This window comes from Amblyraja radiata, chromosome 9 (assembly GCF_010909765.2).
Source record: "Amblyraja radiata isolate CabotCenter1 chromosome 9, sAmbRad1.1.pri, whole genome shotgun sequence".
In the NCBI taxonomy this organism is placed as follows: domain Eukaryota; kingdom Metazoa; phylum Chordata; class Chondrichthyes; order Rajiformes; family Rajidae; genus Amblyraja; species Amblyraja radiata.
The window spans coordinates 62,360,210-62,384,016 of record NC_045964.1 but is presented as its reverse complement, the minus strand read 5'-3'; the positions used below and the strand labels follow the sequence as shown (position 1 = coordinate 62,384,016).

The following is a 23,807-nucleotide window of genomic DNA, read 5'->3' as shown; positions in this document are numbered from 1 at the left end:
TTTTTTTTTTTTTCCACAGATGTATTTTAAGCAAAAGTGATTTTGTTACAAATTCAATGTATAGCTTTTATGTGAGAGGACTTTATCCTAAATTTGCATTCTCTCTTTCCAACTGTCAGGATGTCTATTTTCAGATGTTAAATTATGGGACAGATTTAGATAAAGAGTGATTTTTTTTGTTGTTGCATGGAATGTGTGGGTATTAACAATGAGCTGCCAGGGGATGTAGTTGAGGCAGGTGATAGAGTCATAGTCATTCAGCATGGGAACAGGCCCTTCGGCCCAACTTGCCCATGCCGATCAATTTGCCCCATCTACACTAGTCCCACTGGCCCGTGTTTGGCCCATATCCCTCTCATCCTTTCCTATCCATGTACCTGTTCAAATGTCTTCTAAATGTTGTATAGTACCTGCCTCAACTACCTCCTCTGGCACATTTGCATTTCAAATTACATTTGGAAGGTTCTTGAAGGGTAGGTAGCTGAGGCAGGTACCATAACTACAGGTGCCAGCGATTGTGGGGAGAATGGGGGTTAGGAGGGAGTGATAGATCAGCCATGATTGAATGGCGGAGTAGGCTTGATGAGCCGAATGGCCTAATTCTACTCCTATCACTTATGACCTTATGACTACATTTAAAAGACAAGGTACCCAGATCCATATGGGCCAAATGCAGCCAATGGGTCCAGTGTAGATGGGGGCATCTTGGTTGGAATTGGCAAATTGAGCCGAAGGGCCTGTTTGCGTGCTCTATGACTCTAGGTACATGGACAGCATGGGTTGGCGATACATGAGCCTAATGCAGTCAAACAGCAGTAGCTGAGATGGGGCATCTTAGTCGAATGGACGTTGGGCTGAAGGACCAGTTTCTGTGCAGCATGACTTCATATACACAATTCAAACTGCATGCATTAGTGTGGCAGTATGATCAGCAATGCTGTGCTTAAGTTGACCACACTTCAAAGCTAACTATCAATTTTTTTTTAATGAAAATGCATCCAAAACTGCATGAAGTTTTTGACTTGGTTTTTCTTTTGAAGTTGGAAGCTTGTCTAACACTTTGTTGTTGATCCTCAGAGACACATGATGGCGTGCAGGATATGGCTTGCGATACATTCATCAAGATCGCACAGAAGTGTCGGCGTCATTTTGTGCAGGTGCAGGTGGGAGAGGTGATGCCGTTCATCGATGAGATCTTGACCAACATCAACACTATCATATGTGACCTGCAGCCTCATCAAGTAAGCTTGGTTACAACTCCATGGTGATATTGCCTGCCATGTGATTTTTAGATATTGAGGGAATTGAGGGTTAGCATTTTATCGGGATGCATCACAGCATGGTTTGAAACATAGAAACATAGGTGCAGGAGTAGGCCATTAGGCCCTTCGAGCCAGCACTGCCATTCATTGTGATCATGGCTTATCATCCACAATCAGTAACCCGTGCCTGCCTTCTCCCCATATCCCTTGATTAGCCCCTAGAGTACTATCTAACTATCTTTTAAATTCATCTCAGTTTTCGACGGCCTCCCCTTTATTCTCAGACTGTGGCCCTTGGTTTGGGAACAGCTCCACCGGGTCCGCAAGAAATTGCAGAGAGTTGTGGACGCAGCCCAGGCTGTCACACAAACTAACCTTCCTTCCATTGAATCCATTTACACCTCGCGCTGCCTCAGCAGGGCCACCAGCATAATCAAGGACCAGTCTCGCCCTCTCCTCCCCTCTCCCGTCAGGCAAGAGGTATCGAAGTGTGAAAACGCACAACTCCAGATTCAGGGGCTGTTTCTTCCCAGCTGTTATCGGGCAACTGAGCCAACCTACCACAACCAGAGAGCAATCAGGAGATACTATCTACCTCATTTGAGACCCTTGGACCATCTTTGATCAGACTTTATCTTGCACTAAATGTTATTCCCTTAGTCATGTGGATGGTTCAATTGTAATCACGTATTGTCTTTCCGCTAACACGCAACAAAAAGCTTTTCACTGTACTTCGGTACACGTGGCAATAAACTGAACTAGTACAGGAAAGAGGTTCTGAGGACAGGTACATATTCGGTGGGCGGCGCGACTTTCGTCAGCAGCGGCCTCTGCAGTCCGTCTGCGTTTTTATTATTTTATGTCTATGTTTTTATGTAGTTTTTGTTATTTTTTGTTGGGGTATGTGTGTGTGTGGGAGGGGGTAACTTTTAAATCTCTCCCTACACGGGAGACCCGACCTTTTCTTTGTCGGGTCTCTGTTGTCGTTGGGGCTGCAACGAGGAGCGGCCTCCAACAGGAAGACCGGGGGCTGTGGTGCCGACTACTCACTTCACCGTCGTGGAGCTGGCCGAGTCCAGAGCGGGTGGAGCGGTGGTGGACGCTGCTGCGGCCCGACCCCCGGAGTTTCGGAGGCTGCAACTGCGGGTTTGGCGAACGGCGGCACCGGGAGCCCGCGGGTCCCTGGAGGGTGACCGCTTTTCAGGCCTCCCGCAACGGCGACTTCTCCCGCCCGAGTTGCGGGGTTGAAGAGCTCCTGGAGCGGGGCCTTACACCACCGCCCCGCGCGGCTTGGAATGGCCGCGGGAGTTTGCGAGCGCACGCCGGGGGCTCTAACACCAAGACCCGGTGTGCGACCTTGCATCACCCGGCGTGGCTTTAATGGCCGCGGGACAATCGCCATCGCCCGCCGGGGGCTTTGACTTTGACTCTGACATCGGGGGGAGAGTGCAGTGGAGAGATAAGTTTTTTTGGCCTTCCATCACAGCAATGTGATGGATGTTTATGTAAATTATGTTGTGTCTTGGGTCTATTTGTTTGTAATGTATGGCTGCAGAAACGACATTTCGTTTGGACCTCAAGGGGTCCAAATGACAATAAATTGAATTGAATTGAATTGAAGATACATTTATTTGTCACATGTACCAATTTTAGGAATATGTCATGGAAATGTTTAAGAATTTTTCCACCTCCCACTAATTTCAGGTCCACACGTTCTATGAAGCTGTTGGCTACATGATTGGAGCACAAACTGATCAGACGGTGCAGGAACATCTGATTGAGAAGTACATGCTTTTGCCTAACCAAGTGTGGGACAGCATAATTCAGCAAGCAACCAAGGTAGGTTGCACATGGAGGGCGTGGGCTGATTCATTGTGTGCTTCCTGCATGTTGCTCCTGCTTCTTATTCCTGTAAGTGCCTTCGTTTAGTTTAGAGATACAGTGTGGAAACAGGCTCTTCAGCCCACCAAGTCCGCATCGACCAGCGATCACCTGCACACAAGATCTCTCCTGCACTGTAAGCACAATTTACAGAAGCCATTTAACCCTCACACTAGCTCTATCCGACACACACCAGGGACAATTTACAATTATACATGGCCACCGTGTCACCATTAAATGAATCCATTAAATAGTTTAAGAAGGAACTGCAGATGCTGGAAAAATCAAAGGTAGACAAAAATGCTGGAGAAACTCAGCGGGTGAGGCAGCATCTATGGAGCGAAGGAATAGGTGACGTTTCAGGTCTTCCTCATACCCTTCCTCAGATCTTCCTCAGACCAGATCTGAGGAAGGGTCTCGACCCAAAACGTCACCTATTCCTTCACTCCATAGATGCTGCTTCACCCGCTGAGTTACCCCAGCATTTTTGTCTACCTTCGGGAGCTGACCTGGTTGGTGACCAACTCCGAACTCCAGCAACAGCAGCTTCATCCGCCCCAATCATGAGGCTTGAATCGGCCCGTTCGCGGGGTCTTTCATCGCCCGGCGCGGCTTAAAATCGGCCGGCGGGGGCTTCAACAATGGGAGCGTCGATCGCCTCGACGCAGCAGTTTGATTTTAAGCTGCGCCGAGCGATGAAAAGCCCCACGAACGGGCCGATTCAGCCCTTAGAAAGCGTCTGATACCCGCTTGAATCTTTCAAAAGCTATAATGTGATAAATAACACAAACAAATAAAACTGAAGCAAATAGAGGCAAACAGAAGAACCAACCTTGGAGGGGGGGGGAGAGAGAGAGAGAGATGGGAAAAACATACTAAATAACGTGAGTGACCGTGAATGAGGGACTAACCTGCAAACCACCCAGGAAACCCGTTCACCGGAACCCTTAATGACCTGACCGGTTTAAATCTAATACCCGTTTAAATCTTTCCCATCCACCAATACATTCAATTAGTTCAAATAGTAATTGTACCCGCATCAGACAGCTTTTAGAAATTCTCCGTGAATACCTTCAGTAATACTTGAAGGTCAAAACACAATTGGTGACACATCGTGTTAATACGATGTTAATAGAGACATTTAACAAACGCTTAACAGTGACACCCCCACTGCCTCGCGGAAAGCAGAGATTTAAAAAAAAAAAAATCACCGAATTTCAAAATCCGGATAACAAAACATGGGAGGGATTGTCCCCCACTTCTCAAAACATGGAGGGGCATGTCACCCCCGTCCACCCGGGATTTGCACCCATGTCTGTGATCACGGGTCAGTCAAGTCAAGTCAAGTTTATTGACTGTGGGACATTGTTGGGTCCAAGGGCCTGCTTCCATGCTGTGACTAAAAATGGGTATTGCCTTGGCGTGAGATAAACTACAAACCATTGCGTGACGATCCCTGCTGTCCTTAGCTCATGGCACAGACCTCATGGGTGCAGAATAAGTCGTATATCGCCTATCCCAGCTCTGTTGCTGAATGGTTGAGAGAGAAGAAAGTCATTGAAAAGTTTGAATGAAATGATTGTAAACTCTCCGGGGGTAGAGGGTGCTTGGTTCTCCCGCCCCCGATGCTCCTCCTCTCGGTTCATTGTGATCTCCGATTAAGGGTAAATGAAGTAGGAAGGAACTGCTGATGCTGGTTTGCACCGAAGATAGACACAAAAGTGATGGAGTAACTCAGCGGATCAGGCAGCACCTCTGGAGAAAAGGAACAGATGACATTTTGGGTCGAGACCCTTCCTCAGACAGAGAGTCGGGGAGGGGAGAGGGAAACTAGAGGATGGATGCTCCTCATGGGAAAAGAGTAAGGGTGTCATCATCTGCCTCTCTGCGGCTCTGTGTTGGAGTGAATGGCTGGAGCTGCCCACGTTGCCACAGATGGCTGTTGATGCCAAGTCAATGGATACTTTTAAGGTGGAGATTGATAGATTCTTGATTAGTATGGGTGTCAGGAGTTATGGAGAAAAGGCAGGAGAATGGGGTCGGGAGGGAAAGTTAGATCGGCAGAGTAGACTCGATGGGCCGAATGGCCTAATTCTGCTTCTACAACTTATGAACTCATTGAGTGGCAGAGGGAATTGCAGCAAGTTGGTGCAATGAGGTGATAGAGTCATACAACATGGAAAGGGGTCTTTCGGCCCAACTTGCCCATGCCATCCAAGATGCCCATCAACACTGGTCCCACCTGCCCACGCTTGGTCCATATCCCTCTAAACCTCTCCTATTCGTGTACCATTCTACGTACATGCATTTGAAATGTTGTTATAGCACCCAGTGTAGTGTTTGTGGCCCTCTGCGTGGATTCACTTTGCCCTTTGTTTCTTCGTGAAGAACGTGGATATACTGAAGGATGCGGAGACGGTGAAGCAGCTCGGCAGCATCCTGAAGACCAACGTGCGAGCCTGCAAGGCCGTCGGGCACCCGTTTGTAATCCAGCTGGGACGGATCTACCTGGACATGCTCAACGTCTACAAGTGTTTGAGTGAGAATATCTCGGCTGCGATCCAAGCTAACGGTGAGTAGTCTCCTCGTGGGGGCTGGTCGGCCATTTGGGTTGTTTTATAATAACTTCTCCCCAAGGAAATGGAAATATCCTTCATAAAGCCAAGGCTGGGAATCAATTGCAAATTTCAGTACTGACGTTAGATTTTGGTTGGACCAGGCTATTAAAGAACCAGTGTGGAAGAAGGCACTGCAAATGCTGGTTTACACTGAAGATAGACACAAAATGCTGGAGTAACTCAGCGGGTAACTCAACTCCTGCTGAGTTACTCCAGCATTTTATGTCTATAAATAAAAGAACAAAGACAGGTAGATAAAGATGGAGACAGGAAGCATCGATCGCCCGCTTCCACTAGTTCTATGTTATCCCACTTTCTCATCCACTCCCTGCACACTAGGGACAATTTACAGAGGCCAGTTAACCAATAAACATGCAGGTCTTTGGAACGTGAGAAGAAGCCGTGCGGTCACAGGGTGAACTTGCAAACTCCACACAAACAGTACCCCAGGTCAGGATTGAACCCAGGCCGCTTGTACAGTGACACAGTAGGTCTGCCATCTCTACCATCTGAAGCACATTCTGCTGGTCAGTGATTTAACTCCACATACCGCCCTGTTCCACACCTTTCAGTTAATGAAAATGTATCAACCACTGATGTAATGTTCACAATTGACGGTGAAAAGCTGAAGAGTTCTACCCCACTTTGCAAATTGGTCAATGGTTCAATAGTGTTTTATTGTCACAGGTGCGAAATACTCCCTCGAGTATCACCATCCCATCCCTAATTAGCAGTTTAGTTTAGAGATACAGCGTGGAAACAGACCCTTCGGCCCACCGAGTCCGCACCAACCAGTGATTCCCTCACATTAGCACTATCCTACACACACTAGGGACAATCTGCATTTACGCCGAGCCAATAAACCTACAAACCTGTACGTCTTTGGAGTGTGGGAGGTAACTGAAGGTCCCGGATAAAACCCACGCAGGTCACGGGGAGAACGTACAAACTCCGTATGATAAGCACCCGTAGTCAGGATTGAATCTGGGTCCCTGGCGCTGTAAGGAAGTCGCTCTACCGCTACGCCACCATAACGCCCCCAGTTGTACAGAACTAGTCTACTGAGTCCGTATGGAAGAGATGCCATGTTTGGCGCCGTGTTCCAAGTCCAGTCCACGCTCCAGCTGTTATTAGTGGTGCCCGAATCCAGGTGAGCTCCAGGCTGCAGCGGGGCCTCTAGCCATCACCTTCCCTTGGTCGATCAGCAAACGATGCCCCTCTCCTCGCTCCGTACGCCTTGGTGTTCCCGGGGAATGGGAGTCTCCCACAGCCGACCTCAATGGTGCGGTAGGTCCAGACCCTGGTTCCCCCTCCTCTCCTACCGGCCCCTCTCCTCGCCCGTCTTTGCCGTCACGGCCATCCTCCCGATCTCTGGTCTTTGGGGGACCAGCAGCGACGGCTCGGCGGGGCCCCCCCCCCCCCCCCGTTTCCAAACTACGGTCCGCCAGGCCCTCAGAGTATGGGCCGGCTCTGCGGACGACCCCTGACCCCTGAGAAATAGTTTTCTCTGTTTCATGCTTTTGTCTAATTTTATTGTCTCTCAGTGCTCAACTCTCCAAGCAGTTGGCCAAGGTAGGCATTTTAATTCTCCTGACTATCTCAAACTTTGATCCTTTCAGCCCTTGGAAATAAGGAGTACTTTTTATTTTACTTTAGGCCTGAAAATGTTTTGTCTGTTTGTAGGTGGGTTTAATTTTGGATCTACCTGGTGGTGTAGGTTAGAGATTGATTCAACTGCTCTAATACGTGCTGTGCTAGTCATGCTAAAAATGACCAGCTTTGTTATGCAATGAGTGTGTGGTTGCAGGTAAATTAGTTTGAAAGACACCTTGAGGGACAAAATTAAAATTCCCCATTTATTTTCTGCCTGTCGTTATGAATATCACGCAAGTCTCTCTCTCGAGGCATTATTTGGTCACGTGGGAATTGAAAGCCACCTACATCAGGCACCACAATGTCGGACAGAGGAGTGTCATCAAGCCGTATCTGCTGCAAGGCACTTTGGCTGTTCAGAGATCCTGGCTCAGAGTTCTAAGTGTTTCCTCTTGTTTCTCCCCGAATCAGGTGAAGTTGTTACCAAGCAGCCGTTGATCAAAAGCATGAGAACGGTGAAGAGGGAGACGCTGAAGCTAATATCTGGGTGGGTGAGCCGATCGTCCGACCCACAGCTGGTGAGTACACTCGGCCCATCTAACCGACCGGCACTGACCCCCCAGCACCAGTTCAGCTCGCAAAGCTTCTCTGAAAGGTTCTCTCCCACTGCCATCATGGTCCATTTCATGAATCCTTGGCTTCTATTGTTCATGAGTTATAGGAGCAGAGTTAGGCCGTTTAGCCCATCAGGTCTACTCCACCATTCAATCATGGCTGATCTATCTTTCCCTCTCAACATCCATTCTCCTGCCTTCTCCCCATAACCTCAGTCAATCTCCGTCTTAAAAATATCCATTGACTTGGCCGCCACAGCCATCTGCGGCAATGAATTCCACAGATTCACCACCCACTGACTGAAGGAATTCCTCCTCATCTCGTTTGTAAAGGTGCAACATTTTATTGCGAGACTATGGCCTCTAGTCCTTGACTCCAATAAGCAAACTGAGACCCTACACGTACTTTTCTTCCTTGTGTTTACATAAAAAGTGGGTAGTTGGCAGCCTTTTATAGCAGTCCATTTCTGGGGAAGGGATATGGTGACTGGGCACACTTTAGTTTAGTTTAGTTTATTGTCCCGTTTACCGAGCTACAGTGAAAAGCTTTTGTTGCGTGCCAACCAGTCAGCAAAAAGACAATACATAGAAACATAGAAAATAGGTGCAGGAGTAGGCCATTCGGCCCTTCGAGCCTGCACCGCCATTCAATCTGATCATGGCTGATCATCCAACTCAGTATCCTGTACCTGCCTTCTCTCCATACCCCCTGATCCCTTTAGCCACAAGGGCCACATCTAACTCCCTCTTAAATATAGCCAATGAACTGGCCTCAACTACATTCTGTGGCAGAGAGTTCCAGAGATTCACCACTCTCTGTGTGTGAAAAATGTTTTTGTCATCTCAGTCCTAAAAGATTTCCCCTTTATCCTTAAACTGTGACCCCTTGTTCTGGACTTCCCCAACATCGGGAACAATCTTCCTGCATCTAGCCTGTCCAACCCCTTAAGAATTTTGTAAGTTTCTATAAGATCCCCCCCTCAATCTTCTAAATTCTAGCGAGTACAAGCCGAGTCTATCCAGTCTTTCTTCATATGAAAGTCCTGACATCCCAGGAATGGGATCAATACACGTCCGGCATCAATACATGATTACAATCGAGCCATATACAGTGTATGAATAAATACAGCGTATAGCATCAGGCCTGAAGTAGGGTCTTGACGCGAAACTTCACCTATTCCATTTCTCCAGAGATGCTGCCGGTCCCGCTGAGCTGCTCCAGCATTTTGTGTCTATCTTGGGTGTAAAACAGCATCTACAATACAATACCGTTTATTGTCATTTGAACCTCAAATGAAGTTAAAACGAAATTTGGTTTCTGCAGTCATACAACAAGAAAAGAACCAAGACACACACCAACACAATTTACACAAACATCCATCACAGTGGATCTCCTCCTCACTGTGATGGAAGGCAAAGTCTTATCTCTCCCCTGTGTTCCATTCTTCTCCCGATGTCTGCAGTTCCTTCCTGCACATCCAAGTATTCCCAGTTGGGAATGGCCAGTCGGCATCAATCCATTTGGGCATCTTGCATGGCTCGTTCTTTTCAACTCCTGTGGAAATTGACAGGTCTAGTTCTGTTCAGTTTAGTTTATTGTCACGTGTACCGAGGTACAATGTAAAGATTTTGTTGCGTGCTAGCCTATCGACGGAAAGACAATACGAGCCATTCACAGTGTACATATCAGGGGTTCCCAACCTTTTTTATCCCGTTTACCCCAGGCAACATTAATAGCACATAACAATGTTATTTCACTTATTTATGACCATCTAATGATGAACAGATTATACCACAACCAAACACAGTCAGTCAATGAGAAAAAATATGTAGAAATCCAGAATCAGCAAATGTATCCCCTGGGTAGGTGAAATTTACCCCCTGAGGGTAAATTTACCCCAGTTTGGGAACCCTTGGTATAGATGGATGATAAGCGAGTATGTTTAGTGCAAGGTAAAGCCAATAAAGTCCAAGAGTCACCAAAGAGGTAGATAGTAGTTCAGCACTGCTCTCTGGTTGTGGTAGGATGATTCAGTTGCCTGGTAACATCTGGGAAGAAACTGTCCCTGAATCTGGAAGTGCTAATTTTCACACTTCTATACCTTTTGCCCGATGGGTGAGGGGAGCAGAGGGAGTGGCCGGGGTGTGACTCATCCTTGATTATGCAGCTGGCCTTACTCCAGGTATGATTGGAGTGAATGGAAGGGAGGTTGGTTTGTGTGAGATGGTCTGGGCTGCGTCCACGAACCATCTTTCAAAGCTGCCTTTTCTTCGTAGCTTGACCCTTGTTACAAGTTGCACCTTCTCTTCCTCTCTTGCAGGTTGCGGAGAACTTTGTGCCGCCGCTACTCGACGCAGTGTTGATCGACTACCAGAGGAACGTCCCTGCAGCTCGGGAGCCTGAGGTATTAAGCACCATGGCCACCATAGTGAACAAACTGGAGAACCACATCACCGCTGAGGTCCCGCAGATCTTTGACGCCTTGTTTGAGTGCACTCTGGAAATGATCAACAAGGTAATTGTTAGTCTGGTCAGAGGAAATGTACTACGGCTCACTCAATAGACAATAGGTGCAGGAGTAGGCCATTTGGCCCTTCGAGCCAGCACCGCCATTCAATATGATCATGGCTGATCATCCACAATCAGTACCCCGTTCTTGCCTTCTCCCCATATCCCCTGACTCCGCTATCTTTAAGAGCTCTCTCTAACACTCTATTGAAAGCATCCAGAGAACCTGCCTCCACCGCCCTCTGAGGCAGAGAATTCCACAGATTCACAACTCTCTGTGTGAAAAAGTTTTTCTCATCTCCTATCTAAATGGCTTACTCCTTATTTCTTCAAGTGTGGCCCCTGGTTCTGGACTCCCCCAACATCGGGAACATGTTTCCTGCCTCTAGCGTGTCCAAATCCTTAATAATCTTATATGTTTCAATAAGATCCTCTCTCATCCTTCTAAACTCCAGAGTATGCAAGCCCAGCCGCTCCATTCTGTCAACATGTGACAGTCCCACCATCCCGGGAATTAACCTTGTGAAACTACGCTGCACTCCCTCAATGGCAAAAATGTCCTTCCTCAAATTTGGAGACCAAAACTGCACACATCGATCCGATCAGCAGCACAGCGGTAGAGTTGCTGCCTTACAGTGCCAGAGACCCGGGTTCGATCCTGACTGTGGCCACTGTCTGTATGGTGTTTGTACGTTCTCCCCGTGACCTGCGCGGGTTTTTTTCCAGTTGCTCTGGTTTCCTCCTACACTCCAAAGGCGTACAGGTTTGTAGGTTAATTGGCTTGGGATAAATGTAAATTGTCCCTAGTTTGTGAAGGATAGTGTAAGTGTGCGGGGATCACTGGTCGACGCGGACTCTGTGGTCCGAAGGGCCTGTTTCCACGCTGTATCTCTGAAACTAAACTAACTGAACAGTATGATACTTGTCCAGTCTGAAGAAGGGTCTCGACCCGAAACGTCGCTAATTCCTTCTCTCCATAGATGCTGCCTCACCCGCTGAGTTTCTCCAGTATTTTTTGTCAACCTTCGATTTTTCCAGCATCTGCAGTTCTTTCTTTAAAAAAAATGATCCATGTCCTTTGCCGAGCCAAGGAGACTCAAGCAGTAGAGTAGTGTCAGTGATTTGCTGTAACACTTGGTGTAAACTGGACATTAAGCAATTCTGTGGTCCCCATTGCTAATATTAATTTCTATTATTCCAGATCTAATTCTGAATTTGCATTCCTTAGCTGGTACTGAGGTTTGAGTCTGTAGATCATTGGTCTCTGTTTCTTCCAGACTGGTCCAAGCATTTAAACACGTTTGCTGTAGCTTTTTTGTTATTCTGATCTTATTCAGAACCAGTGATTGCCTGCTCCATGTGTTTATTTATTTATTTATTTATTTATTTATTCCTGTGCCGCGATGTATTGCCTTCAATTGCAAACTTGCAAAAAAAATTAAACATCTCGTGATTTTGCTCTTTCTCATTGCTGTCACTTTAGACTTACAGATGTACAGGTTTGTAGGTTAATTGGCATTGTAAAAATAGTCTCTAGTATGTGTAGGATGGTGTTAGAGTGCGGGGATCGCTGGCCGACGCAGACTCTGTTTCCTCGTTGTAACACTAAACTAAACTAAAGGAGAATCCTGCTAGACTGCTCGACTGTCAGTGGATGTTTAGTATTTTACAAAGTGCAAATTATATTGTCCTTGAAATGAGTTTTGATCAGAATGAACAGGAATAGACTACAATTGTACATCTTAAAACGGAGGCAGGTACTATCGCAACATTTAAGAAACATTTAGACAGGTACGTGGATAGGACAGGTTTAGAGTGATATGGTTATCGAGTGATAGTGTGGAAACAGGCCCTTCGGCCCAACTTGCTCACACCGACCAACATGTCCCAGCTACACTAGTCCCACCAGCCCGTGGTTGGCCCATATCACTCCAAACCTGTCCTATCCATGTACCTGACTAACTGTTTCTTAAAGGTAGATAAAAATGCTGGAGAAACTCAGCGGGTGATGCAGCATCTATGGAGCAAAGGAAATAGGTTTCTTAAACGTTGGGATAGTCCCTGCCTCAACTACCTCTTCTGGCAGCTCGTTCCATACACCCACCACCCTTTGTGCGAAGTATGAGCCAAACGCAGGCAGGTGGGACTAGTGTAGTTGGGACATGTTAGCCAGTGTGGGCAAGTTGGGCTGAAGGGCCTGTTTCTATGCTGTAAGACGATATGAAAAATAAAACGGATGGTACAAACATTTGAAATGTTATTTTCAAGCATTTAATTTTTCTTTCTTCCCCTCTAGGATTTTGAGGAGTATCCAGAGCACAGGACTAACTTCTTTCTGCTTCTTCAAGCAGTCAATAGTCACTGTTTCCCAGCTTTCCTGAACATACCTCCAGCCCAGTTCAAATTGGTCCTTGACTCCATTATCTGGGCTTTCAAACACACCATGAGGAACGTGGCTGACACAGGTAAAACATACTGCGGGCTTCACATTCTAGGTCTAGCCCTGTTCACTTCAATCCAGCAGTAAGCTTAGCTTTACTCTGCATATTTCCTATCCATATACCTGTCTAAATGCTTTTTAACTGTTGTTATAGGTACCTGCCTCAACTACCACCACTGGCAGCTCCTTCCTTACACCTATTAAATATGCCTTTTGGTTTCTTATTAAATCTTCCCCCTCTCACCTTGGTGCAGGGGTCGGCAACCTCCGGCCCCCGGGCCGAATGCGGCCCGTAACTGGTAATCATCCGGCCCGCAGGCAGATTTTTTTTTCCTGTAATCGTTCGGCCCGCCGGGCGCCCCGAGCAGCGGGCGAGCTCTGGCTGTACCGCAACCTGCGCAAAGCCGCCGGCATGGCCACGCATCTTCTGTGAACACGTTTAAGAAAGAACTGCAGATGCTGGAGAAATCAACGGTAGACAAAAATGCTGGAGAAACTCAGCGGGTGAGACATGCAAGGATTGCATGAGGCTGCCTCACTCGCTGAGTTTCTCCAGCATTCCTGTCTACCTTCGGTGAACATGTGATTTTGTTGCCTGCCATCCGGGACGGGATGGGGGCAGGGCCCATGTATACATGTGATAGATGTGGTCCGCCATCCGCTCACAGGCATGCGTCCCGGCCCCTATGCAGAACAAGGTTGCCCACCCCTGCCTTAGTGGATGATGGGTGCAATAAACAGAGGGAATATAAGTTATGTGGTAGAATCCGAGTGACCTAATGGTGATATGTCCAGAGAGAAGATATTGCAGATGGAAATTGAATTGAATTGAATTGAATCCTTTATTTGTCATTCAGACCTTTCGGTCTGAACGAAATGCTGTTGCCTGCAGCCATACATGTAATAATAACAACACACAATAAACACAAATTAACATCCACCACAGTGAGTTCACCAAACACCTCCTCACTGTGATGGAGGCAAAAAGTCTTAGAGTTACTGTCTCTTCCCTCCTCTTCTCCCTCTGCGCCGAGGCGATACCCCACCGGGCGATGGTAAGTCAGTCCCGCGTCAAGCTCCGCGGCCCGGGGGTGGTCGAAGCTGCCGCCCTCCAGTCCAGCGGACGCAGCTGTTGCGACGGGTGCTCCGGAAAACAGGCACCAGCCTGTGCCCTGCGAGCTCCCGACATTGTCATCCACTGGCCCGCGGCCAAGCCACGGATCCAGGTCGCCGCCGCCTCAGCCATCGGAGCACCGTCTCCGCCCCGCACCGGGCCGCCCACACGGCAACGTCTCAGCCCCGCACCGGGCTGCCCCCACGGGAGCACCTTCCAGCCGGTAGCCGTGCCGCCCGCACGGGAGCGCCTTCCAGCCGGTAGCCGTGCCGCCCGCACGGGAGCGCCTTCCAGCCGGGACCCAGGCCGCTCACACGGGAGCGCCTTCCAGCCGGTAGCCGTGCCGCCTGCACGGGAGTGTCTCAGCCCCGCGCCGTCCGCCCTCACCGGAGCGCCGAATCGTGCCGCTGCCCGAACGCCGCCGCGGCTCGAAGACGGCCAGCCTCGCGTTGGTGAGTCCTGGCTGGCTCTACCTCCGGACCCTCGAGGTCGGTCGCAGGTTGGAGGCCACCAGCTCCGCCTGAAGTTTTAATTGGATGACTTTATCACTGCCTTGCACTGATGGCTTTGAATTGTAGTCCCTGACCTTGGTTCTACACTGTATTAGCATTTTAACTCCATTCATAAATTCATGGGAGTAAAGTAGGCGATTTGGCCCATCGGACCTACACCGCCATTTGATCATGGCTGATCTATCTTTCCCTCTCAACCCCATTCTCCTGCCGTCTCCCTATAACCCTTGACATCCTTGCTGTTCAAGAATCAATCTCCACCTTAAAAATATCCTTTGACTTGGCCTCCACAACCGTCTATAGCAACGAATTCCACAGATTCACCTCCCTCTGACTAAAGAAATTCCTCCTCATCTCCTTTCAAAGGGTACATCTTTTCATTCTGAGGCTATGACCTCTAGTCCTAGACTCTCCCTCTAGTGCAAGCATCCTCTCCGCATCCATGTTATCCAAGCCTTTCACTATTTGGTAGGTTTCGATGAGATCCCCCCCCCCCACCCCTCATCCTTCTAAACTCCAGTGAGTACAGATCCAGTATGGTCAAATGGTCATCATATGTTAACCCAATCATCCCCGGGATCATCCTCGTAAACCTCTGGGCCCTCTCCAACGCCAGCATATCCTGAAGTAGCAAAATCTGCATCATCAGAAGAAGTGTCTCGACCTTCGCTCCAGGGATGCTGCCTGTCCCGCTGAGTTACCCCAGCATTTTGTGTCTATCTTCAGTTTAAACCAGCATCTACAGTTCCTACACACCAGCACGTCCTTCCTCGGATATGGGGGTCCAAAACTGTTCACAATACTCCAAAACGCTGAAATTACATTCCTGTCCGCTGGAACTAAATGCAATTCTCCGTGTTATTTTGTTCTCCGCAGGTTTGTCTATTCTTTATACGCTGCTGCAGAACGTTGCACAAGAGGAAGCGGCTGCACAGAGCTTTTACCAAACCTATTTCTGCGACGTTCTCCAGCACATATTCTCAGTGGTGACGGATACGTCACATACCGCAGGTAAGTCAGATCTTCGTTCTTCTTTCAATCGGGTCTTTTTGTACCTCTTTCCCTGTGGCTATCAAACTGTACAACTCCTCCCCACCTCGTCACTTTAATTTCATGTTTCATGTATTTTGAGTTTTATGATAGTTGGCAGATCCATTTCCCTCCTGGGATAAATGATACAATACCTTACAACACAATAATACTTCATTAGTCAAGTATGTTTTGCAACATACGAGGAATTTCATTTGCCAAGTCAGTCATACAAATGAGAAGCAACAGAACACACAAAACACATTTTAACATAAACATCCACCACAGTGACTCCTTCACATTCCCCACTGTGATGGAAGGCAAAAAAAAAAGATCAATCTCTTCCCTTCTTTGTTCTCCTGCGGTCGGGGGCGTCGAGCCCTCCGTTGACGGGACAAATAAAGTTCCATTGTATCGTGTTTTTTTTGCATACAATATACAAAGTACACAAAGTGTTGCCACGTATGTGGTGACGATACTTACATAAGTATTCACTAGAGCCCGGATGGGCCCTCTTTGTTTTGTGAGCACCCCGGGGTCCTTCCTTGTTCTCTTATTAGGTAGGCATGTCATTAGACACCCTTCAACTGACTTTAATCAGACTTCACTAGACTTTATCCTGCACTAAACGTTATTCCCTTAATCCTGTATCTGTGCACTGTGGACGGCTCAATTGTCATCATGTACAGCCTTTCCACAGGCTGGTTAGCACACAAAAAAAAGCTTTTCACTGTACATGTGACAATGAACGAAACCAAAGGACTAACTCAGCAGGTCGGGCAACATTTCCGGGGAGAAAGGATAGGTGATGTTTTGGGTAGAACTTCCTCAAAGTATTTTTGCAGTGAACTAAGCCAAAATGTAGATACAAAGAACTGCAGATGCTGGTTTATACCACAAATAGACTCAGTGCTTTGAATGTTGACGTTTGGACCTGTCTTGATCCATCCCGTGTGTTTTAACCCTTGAACGTATTGCTCTCCACCAGGGTTGACGATGCACGCTACCATCTTGGCATACATGTTCAGCTTGGTGGAAGATGGCCGCATCACTTTGTCTTTGAGCCCAGCTACTCCCAACGTGAACAATCAGATCTTCGTGCAGGAGTTTGTGGCCAACCTGCTGAAAACTGCCTTCCCTCACCTCCAAGAGTAAGCTGCAATTAGAGAATTAGAGTACACTGTGTGTGTGTGTGTGTGTGTATGTGTATACGCACACACACACACACACATATATATTATATATATGTGTGTGTGTGTATATATGTGTGTATATGTATACATGTCTATATATATATGTGTGTATATATATATATATGTATACATATATGTCTATATGTGTGTATATATATATATATGTATACATATATGTCTATATATGTGTATATATATGTGTGTGTGTAATGATTATATATGTCCATCAGACACATTCATACACACACATTCTCACACACACGCATACACGTGCATATGCAAACACTGAACATTTTTCTTGTTTATCATATTCTTTATGGAGTACTATGTCTACATATTCAGTTGTGCTGCTGCAAGTAAGAACGTCATTGTTCTATCTAGGACATGTGACAAACACCACTCTTGATTCTTGAACCCTGTGCACAGTTGGTTGGTGTAGTGGTGTAGCTAGAGGCCTGGATAGAGTGGATGTGGAGAGGAAGTTTCCACTAGTGGGAGAGTCTAGGGCCAGAGGCCATAACCTCAGATTATAAGGACGCGCCTTTAGGAAGGAGATGAGGAGGAATTTCAGACCCTTTAGTCAGAGGGTGGTGAATCTGTGGAATTCATTGCTACGGACGGATGTGGAGGTCTAGTCATTGGGTATTTTTAAGACGGAGATTGACAGATTCTTGATTAGTCAGGGGTTATGGGGAGAAGGCAGGAGAATGGGGTTGAGAGGGAAAGAATAATCAGCCATGATTGAATAGCGGAGTAGACTTGATGGGCCGAATGGAGTAATCTTGCTCCTATCACTTATGAAGATGCTGGAAGGTGTACTTTGTGTTAGGTGTTGACCCCTACCCATCCAGGGCTACTTCAAGTTTCCTGAGGGACACAGGTCCAGAACTAGATACAATCTCCATAATATGATCTCTTTCTGTCTTTCTTTCACAAGACATAATGGAAACAAACCCCTCTGTCTAATAGTCCATAACCAACCAACATCTACCCATTTTTCAGAAACCCTATGTTAATCCAACTTTTAAAGCTTCTCCCCACAGTTTCTTCAACTCCCACCCCACCCCCACCCCCCCCCCCCCCCCCAAATTCTACCACTCACATACATTTTAAGGGCCTGTCCCACTTTCATGACCTAATTCACGACCTTTTTTACTCGTGGACATTTTTCATCAGGCTAGAAAAACGGCCCCGACCTACTTGATGCCACGAGTACCTACGACCTCGTGACGACCATGCTGCGAGTACGAGTCAAGGGCAAACTCGGCAGAGGTCGTGAATTAGGTCGCGAAAGTGGGACAGGCCCTTTAGGGGTCAATTAACGTACCGACTCGCACATTTTTGGGGTGTTGGAGTAAAAGAGAGCACCCAGAGGAAACTCACGCTATCACAGGGAGAACATGCGAACGCCACATGGACAGCACCCCAAGGTCATAATGGAAGCAGAGCCTCAGGGACTGTGAGGCAGCGACTGCTGGCTGTGCCTTTGTGCTGCCACTTTCCTTGTTTGTCTCCTGTTCTATTCTTTGGCTGAGGAACAACAGACTGAGTTTAGTTCAGATACACGCCAAGCGATACATCTTGGCAAGACAAAGCAGGGTAGGCCTTGCACAGTAAACGGCAGGGCCATGGAGAGTGTTGTAGAACAGAGAAACACAAGGGTGCAGATCAAATGTGCATGAAGGAACAGCAGATGCTGGTTTACTCCGAAGATAGTTCTTAAAGATAGCAGAGTCAGGGGATGTGGTGAGAAGGCAGGAACGGGGCACCTATTGTCTATTGTCTAAGATGGACACAAAATCTTGGAGAGAAGGAATAGGTGATGTTTCAGGTCCAGAACCTTCTTGAGTCCGAAGAAGGGTCTCGACCCGAACCATCACCTATTCCTTTTCTCCAGAAATGCTGCCTGACCCGCTGAGTCACTCCAGCATTTTGTGTCTAACCTCAGGGTGCAGATATATTGTTCTATGAAAATGGCAACACGACAGAGAGACTCTGGTGAATAAGGCATTTGACCTTCATCATGTTGAGTACAGTTGGGACATCCTGTTACAGATGTACAAGACATTGGTGAAGCCACATATAAAAGATACTAATTATCTTGTTTTATTTTCCCCTTAGTGCACAGATTAAGATTTTTGTGACTGGCCTGTTCAGCTTAAACCAAGACATTCCATCATTCAAAGAACATTTGAGAGATTTCCTTGTCCAGATAAAGGTAAGAATTTTAAGCTGGAAATCGAAGTGTTAGCCTTGTAGCTAGGCAACGTGAATTTGTAGATGAGAATGTTTGTTACATTGCTCTTCCTGGCGCCATGACGGTCGGCACCAGATGTTTTGTGAGTTTGTTCTCTGGGATGTGGGCGTCGCGAGCAAGGTTACATTCAATGCCTGATTCTGATTGACCTTGAGAGGATGGTGTTGAGCAACACTTCCCAGTGTGACCATCAGACGATCACGTATCGATAGACACAAAATGCTGGAGTAACTCAGCGGGACAGGCAGCATCTCTGGATAGAAGGAATGGGTAACGTTTCGGGTCGAGACCCTTCTTCAGACTGAATCAGGGGAGCAGAGGGAGATACAGAGAGAAGGAGATGTGAGGTGTGAAAACGTGACAAAGGGGATGGAGATCGAGGAACATGTAGAATAGATCATTGTTAGCTAGGAGAAGGTAACAAAGCTAACAGAGATAAAATGTAAACGAGGACAGTCAGAGCACTGGGAAGGGGGAGGGATGGAGAGGGAAGGCAAAGGTTACTTGACGTTAGTCGCAAGTCAGAGAAGATCAAGTATTGATGATGCGTGGACGGTGCAATGAGGTTGACCTTCCCTTTTGTGTCACTTGCTAGGAATTTGGTGGAGAAGACACCTCGGACTTGTTCCTGGAGGAGAGGGAAGCGGCCCTGCGGCAGGCCCAGGAAGAGAAGAGAAAGCTGCAGATGACAGTGCCTGGGATATTGAACCCACACGAAATAGCCGAGGAGATGTGCGACTGAGCGATCCCAAAGTGTGAAAGAGAATAGTGGCGGTGGGGTGGGGAGGGGGTGGGCATGAATGCGAGAAGGGGCTGTGAAGAGGGGGAATTGGTGAAAATGGACAACCGAACAAGCCCCTCCCATCCATCAAATGTGGGGGGGGGGGGGGGGGGGGTTTAAAATTCCAGTTTTGTTTCCTGGTATTACAACACCAGTTGGTCGCAAGAGCAGGGGATTCCATCGCCCAAAGGTTCATTCTTTCTCTCTGGTTAAGATCTGCTTGCAAATTGTGTACCCAAACATCTCAATCTGTAGCTGCTCTTCCCAGCTGCACGATCTGAGCTCCTTTTATACATCTTTGAGCTTAAGGCTGGCTGGCTCACAAAGAGTGACATACAATGTTTTGTAAAGAACGAGGTAATTTGACCGAATCCAAAAAACAAATGAAGGCTCTGCCGTGGGATTTGGGCTGGGTGGGGGTGGGGTGAAAGGGTAGTTGGTCGAGTCGTTCTTTGGCCCCCCCCCCAGATAAGGGCTCGAGTGTCGGGGAGAGAGTGAAGGACCCACTCAGTGCGCGATGTATAACCTGCTCCTGCTCACCATGTGTACATATGCTGTGAATTTTTCAACGTGTGCCTAGCCTTTGTATCTTCAACCCCTCCCTCTCCCCTCCCCTCCCCTCAATCAGTGAAAATGCCAGGCTGTGCCTCTTAGGGTGTTGTGGCAACTGTGTGTTGTCGACAGAAATATTGGAGGAAGGTCAGGGTCAATGGTCAAGAAGGAACGGTTCTTTCCGTAGCCCCGAAAGGATTCTGCTCGGTGGGGCTGGGAGGGAGAGGGGGAGGGGGTGTGGGTAAGGATTTGGAATATTTTAAAACTTATCAGCACTTCAGTTTTTAAGATAACCGTTCTCTTTTGATGCCAAATGTGCAGGTGTCCTAGCATCATCCTTTGTCCTGTGTGCGTGTGTGTGTGTGTGTGTGTGTGTGTGCGTGCGTGCGTGCGCGTGTGTGTATAAACAGTGTTAGGGCACATTCCCTCAGGGAGTGGGAGAAGGCACCAGTGCGTAGCCCTGTGGGTGCAGCTACCTTCTAGCCTTGCGAGCGAGAGGTGTGATATTTCATTAATTCCATGGCACACCAACCAACTCAGCCTGTTTAGTTCTCCTCCCATTCTTTCCCTGCTGTTTGTCTGGACGCTTGGCACACATCCTATCTGTCCGTGTGCCTAGCACTGACCCTGCCTACTTTGTTCTCCCCCGCGCCCGACATCTCAATTCCTCTCTCCCCCCCCCCATTTTAATGTGTGATCTCCCCACTCTCCTCCCTTCCCATGGCTGACAAACTCCATTTTCACTATCTTGTGAAGTTTACAAATCTGCAGACATTTGGAGTGTAAGGGATCAATTGATTTTTGCAATTATGTTTTTCGCTATCATCGGTTATGCTGTTTGTCTCAACATGTGGCCTGCTCTGCTGAAACCACTGGAGCTTCACTTTGGGAAAGGAAAATTGGAAGCGTGCAGAGTTTAGGATGGTTTAAAATTACAATGTATACTTGTTTCTTCTGTTGGGAGTGGTGACGTGAATAGGAATAATCCGTATCGAAGCCATCCTCTGCAGGGGAGGGGGGGAAGGGGGTTCAGGAAGAAAGAATACTTGGATTTCAAAGTGAGGAACGCAGTGTTTGTGGCATAGGAGAGGAGACTGCGGATGCGGGAATATGAAGTGAAAATGAGTTGGTGGAAGAACTCGGCAGGTCAAGCAGCATCTGTGGAGGCTAGAGGATGGTTGCCTTGCTTCCACAGGGGCTACCTGACCTGCTGAGTTCCTCCTGCTGTTCATTCAGTGGGCTCGCCAGTTTGTCTCCTCTTCACAACAAGAACGTTCAACTACCTGATTAATGGGTTGATGGAGCCACAGGAGGTAATTATGATTAAGGAAGTGGAATTGAGGTAGCATTAGCTTTGAGGAACCTGAATAAACACTCATGTTTCACTCTATCCATCATTCCGTTCAGTATCGTTAATCTGTTTCTTTCTCTCGTAACTGAGGGAGCCTTGTTAACACGATGCTTCTGATAGTTTATAAACTAAATTATTAAGCCATGTCTTGTGCACCCTCAATAGAAATGATGATCCTTCTGCGCCTGGGTTTTTCGTACAGTAAATCCAGCTCCTCTTTTCCAGGGATTGTAGGGTGGGAGCAGAGTCTCGAGTCAGATGACATAAAGATCTAGAATGGAAATAAATAGCTGACGGTGAACCCATTGAGAGGTGCCACATGTCTGATTTAGAGTTCGGCTCCTCCATTTCCATTACAATGGGCAGCAAAAGGGGAGGATTAATACAAAGAAACTCGTAGGCTGCGACTGAACGTATTTCACTAGTGGGAATGTGAACACGCCGCGGTTTTCAAACGTGGAAGCGCTGAGGGAATGCAGTGGCGTTCTAAGCCACAAGGCGTACCACCACAAAATATTCCGTGGCACTGCTGCATATGGAGCAATGTGTGTCGTGGGTGGTAGGTATTTTTTATAAAATCAATATCCTGTTAATAAACATTTCAAACAGCTTGCTGGTATTTGGTACAACAGTGTCTTTTATTTAGACACTCAAAATCCCTTTACACACAAGCCAGATTGTCATTATATTCATGGCTTGCATTTTCATGTAGGTATTTTAATTTCAACGACTTTTAAATTAACTGATTACTTCTGTAGGTGAGTCTGACTGACATGACGGATGGAATATTTTTGTCTCTTAGTGCCTTTTTTTTGTTTTTCTCGTGAAGAAGCTTTTTGAGTCTCGATTAATTGGACAATCAGCTAAGCCTCTTGTCTGGTACAACCCTGCCCAAGGGGAGTAAAGGTGGTAGGTTTACGATCTTGGAACCTCTTGGCTCTCATTCTCTGCAGCTTGTCTCAGTCAAGTTGTGCCGTTGGGAAGGGAGGGTTTGGGAGGGGGTGAGAAAGCTCGGGTTGATTTTGTGTTTGTGGCAGTCACTGGAAATGGCCTGCTTTGGTTTCCCTAACATTGTTTTACACACGCATCTATAGCAGTAGTAATCTACCCACAGTGTGTGCGCCTGTGCAAATTGAGTTCTCTTGTGTGCATCATCTGATTCTGTTTAATGCTTCGAGGAGTTGACTATGGACTGTCTTGTCTTTCAATACTTGTACAGAAAGTCTTGTTTAAAAAAAAATCTGTGTAATTTAACTGTGTTACACTGTATTAGAAATGCTTTTTTTTGGCAGAAATTTGTAGCAGGGTATTGCAAGTGAAAATAGAAGCCTGCAACCTCCTGCTATTCAGAGTACCTCCCTCCTTTTTTTAAAACAAACTTGTACAGGTTGTAATTAAGATGATTAGAATAGAAATGTTGACATTTTTTAATAAATAAGATTCGATAAATTAGTCCGTAGTTGCACTTTACTGGTGAGCTTGTTGTGACGTGTATCTCGTGTTTTGTTTTTTCTTTCAACTGGTGCGTGTGTGCTAACCCCGAAAATACTGCCATGTGTTCTGCTCTTTCTGTTATTAGTTTAAAATAATTATTTATTTTCTCTGTGAGGATTCATCTAAATACAGCAGGAACTTGAACATTTTAAGAATGCTATTCTGGTTCACCTTGGTGTGTGGGGGTTTATATAAATTATGTGTATTTCACTTTTTGATGAAGAAATACACCTAATCACATCACTAGCAATGTGGTGGCTGACATCCTCTGCTGGATGCTGTAATTAATGATTGCGCACACAACTATACACACTTGGAGCGCAGGAAGATGAAGGGTGATCTTATGTGCAAAATCATGCGAGGAATAGATCGGGTAAACAAGGTTTCAAGGTCAGTTTATTGTCACATGTACCAATTAAGGTCCAGTGAAATGTGAAGTACCGTACAGCTATAATAAGTGAAAAGCAACAAGACACACAACCACATAAAAGTTAACCTAAACATCCATCACTGGATTCCACATTCCTCATTGTGATGGAAGACAATAAAGTTCAATCTTCTTCCTCTTTGTTCTCACGTGGTCCCGCAGCCGACGATTGAAGCCCCC

The 23,807-nt window shown here is 46.9% G+C and overlaps 1 protein-coding gene across 4 annotated transcripts in view; it reads left to right on the top strand.

Annotated features, from left to right (window-relative positions):
- Window positions 1-23,158, top strand: part of LOC116977208 (exportin-1-like) — a 102,044-nt gene extending 78,886 nt beyond the window's left edge. For 3 of the 4 annotated variants that reach the window (XM_033027614.1, XM_033027615.1, XM_033027616.1), the window contains exons 16-25: window positions 1,078-1,241; window positions 2,967-3,101; window positions 5,532-5,715; window positions 7,826-7,932; window positions 10,290-10,484; window positions 12,774-12,942; window positions 15,420-15,554; window positions 16,561-16,723; window positions 18,887-18,983; window positions 19,618-19,764. In XM_033027614.1, coding sequence (XP_032883505.1) covers window positions 1,078-1,241; window positions 2,967-3,101; window positions 5,532-5,715; window positions 7,826-7,932; window positions 10,290-10,484; window positions 12,774-12,942; window positions 15,420-15,554; window positions 16,561-16,723; window positions 18,887-18,983; window positions 19,618-19,764 — 1,496 coding nt within the window. Of the gene's footprint in view, window positions 1-1,077; window positions 1,242-2,966; window positions 3,102-5,531; window positions 5,716-7,825; window positions 7,933-10,289; window positions 10,485-12,773; window positions 12,943-15,419; window positions 15,555-16,560; window positions 16,724-18,886; window positions 18,984-19,617 lie in introns of all 4 variants that reach the window. The other variant, XM_033027617.1, reaches the window with a different exon arrangement.
- The last annotated feature ends 649 nt before the right edge of the window (window positions 23,159-23,807 follow it).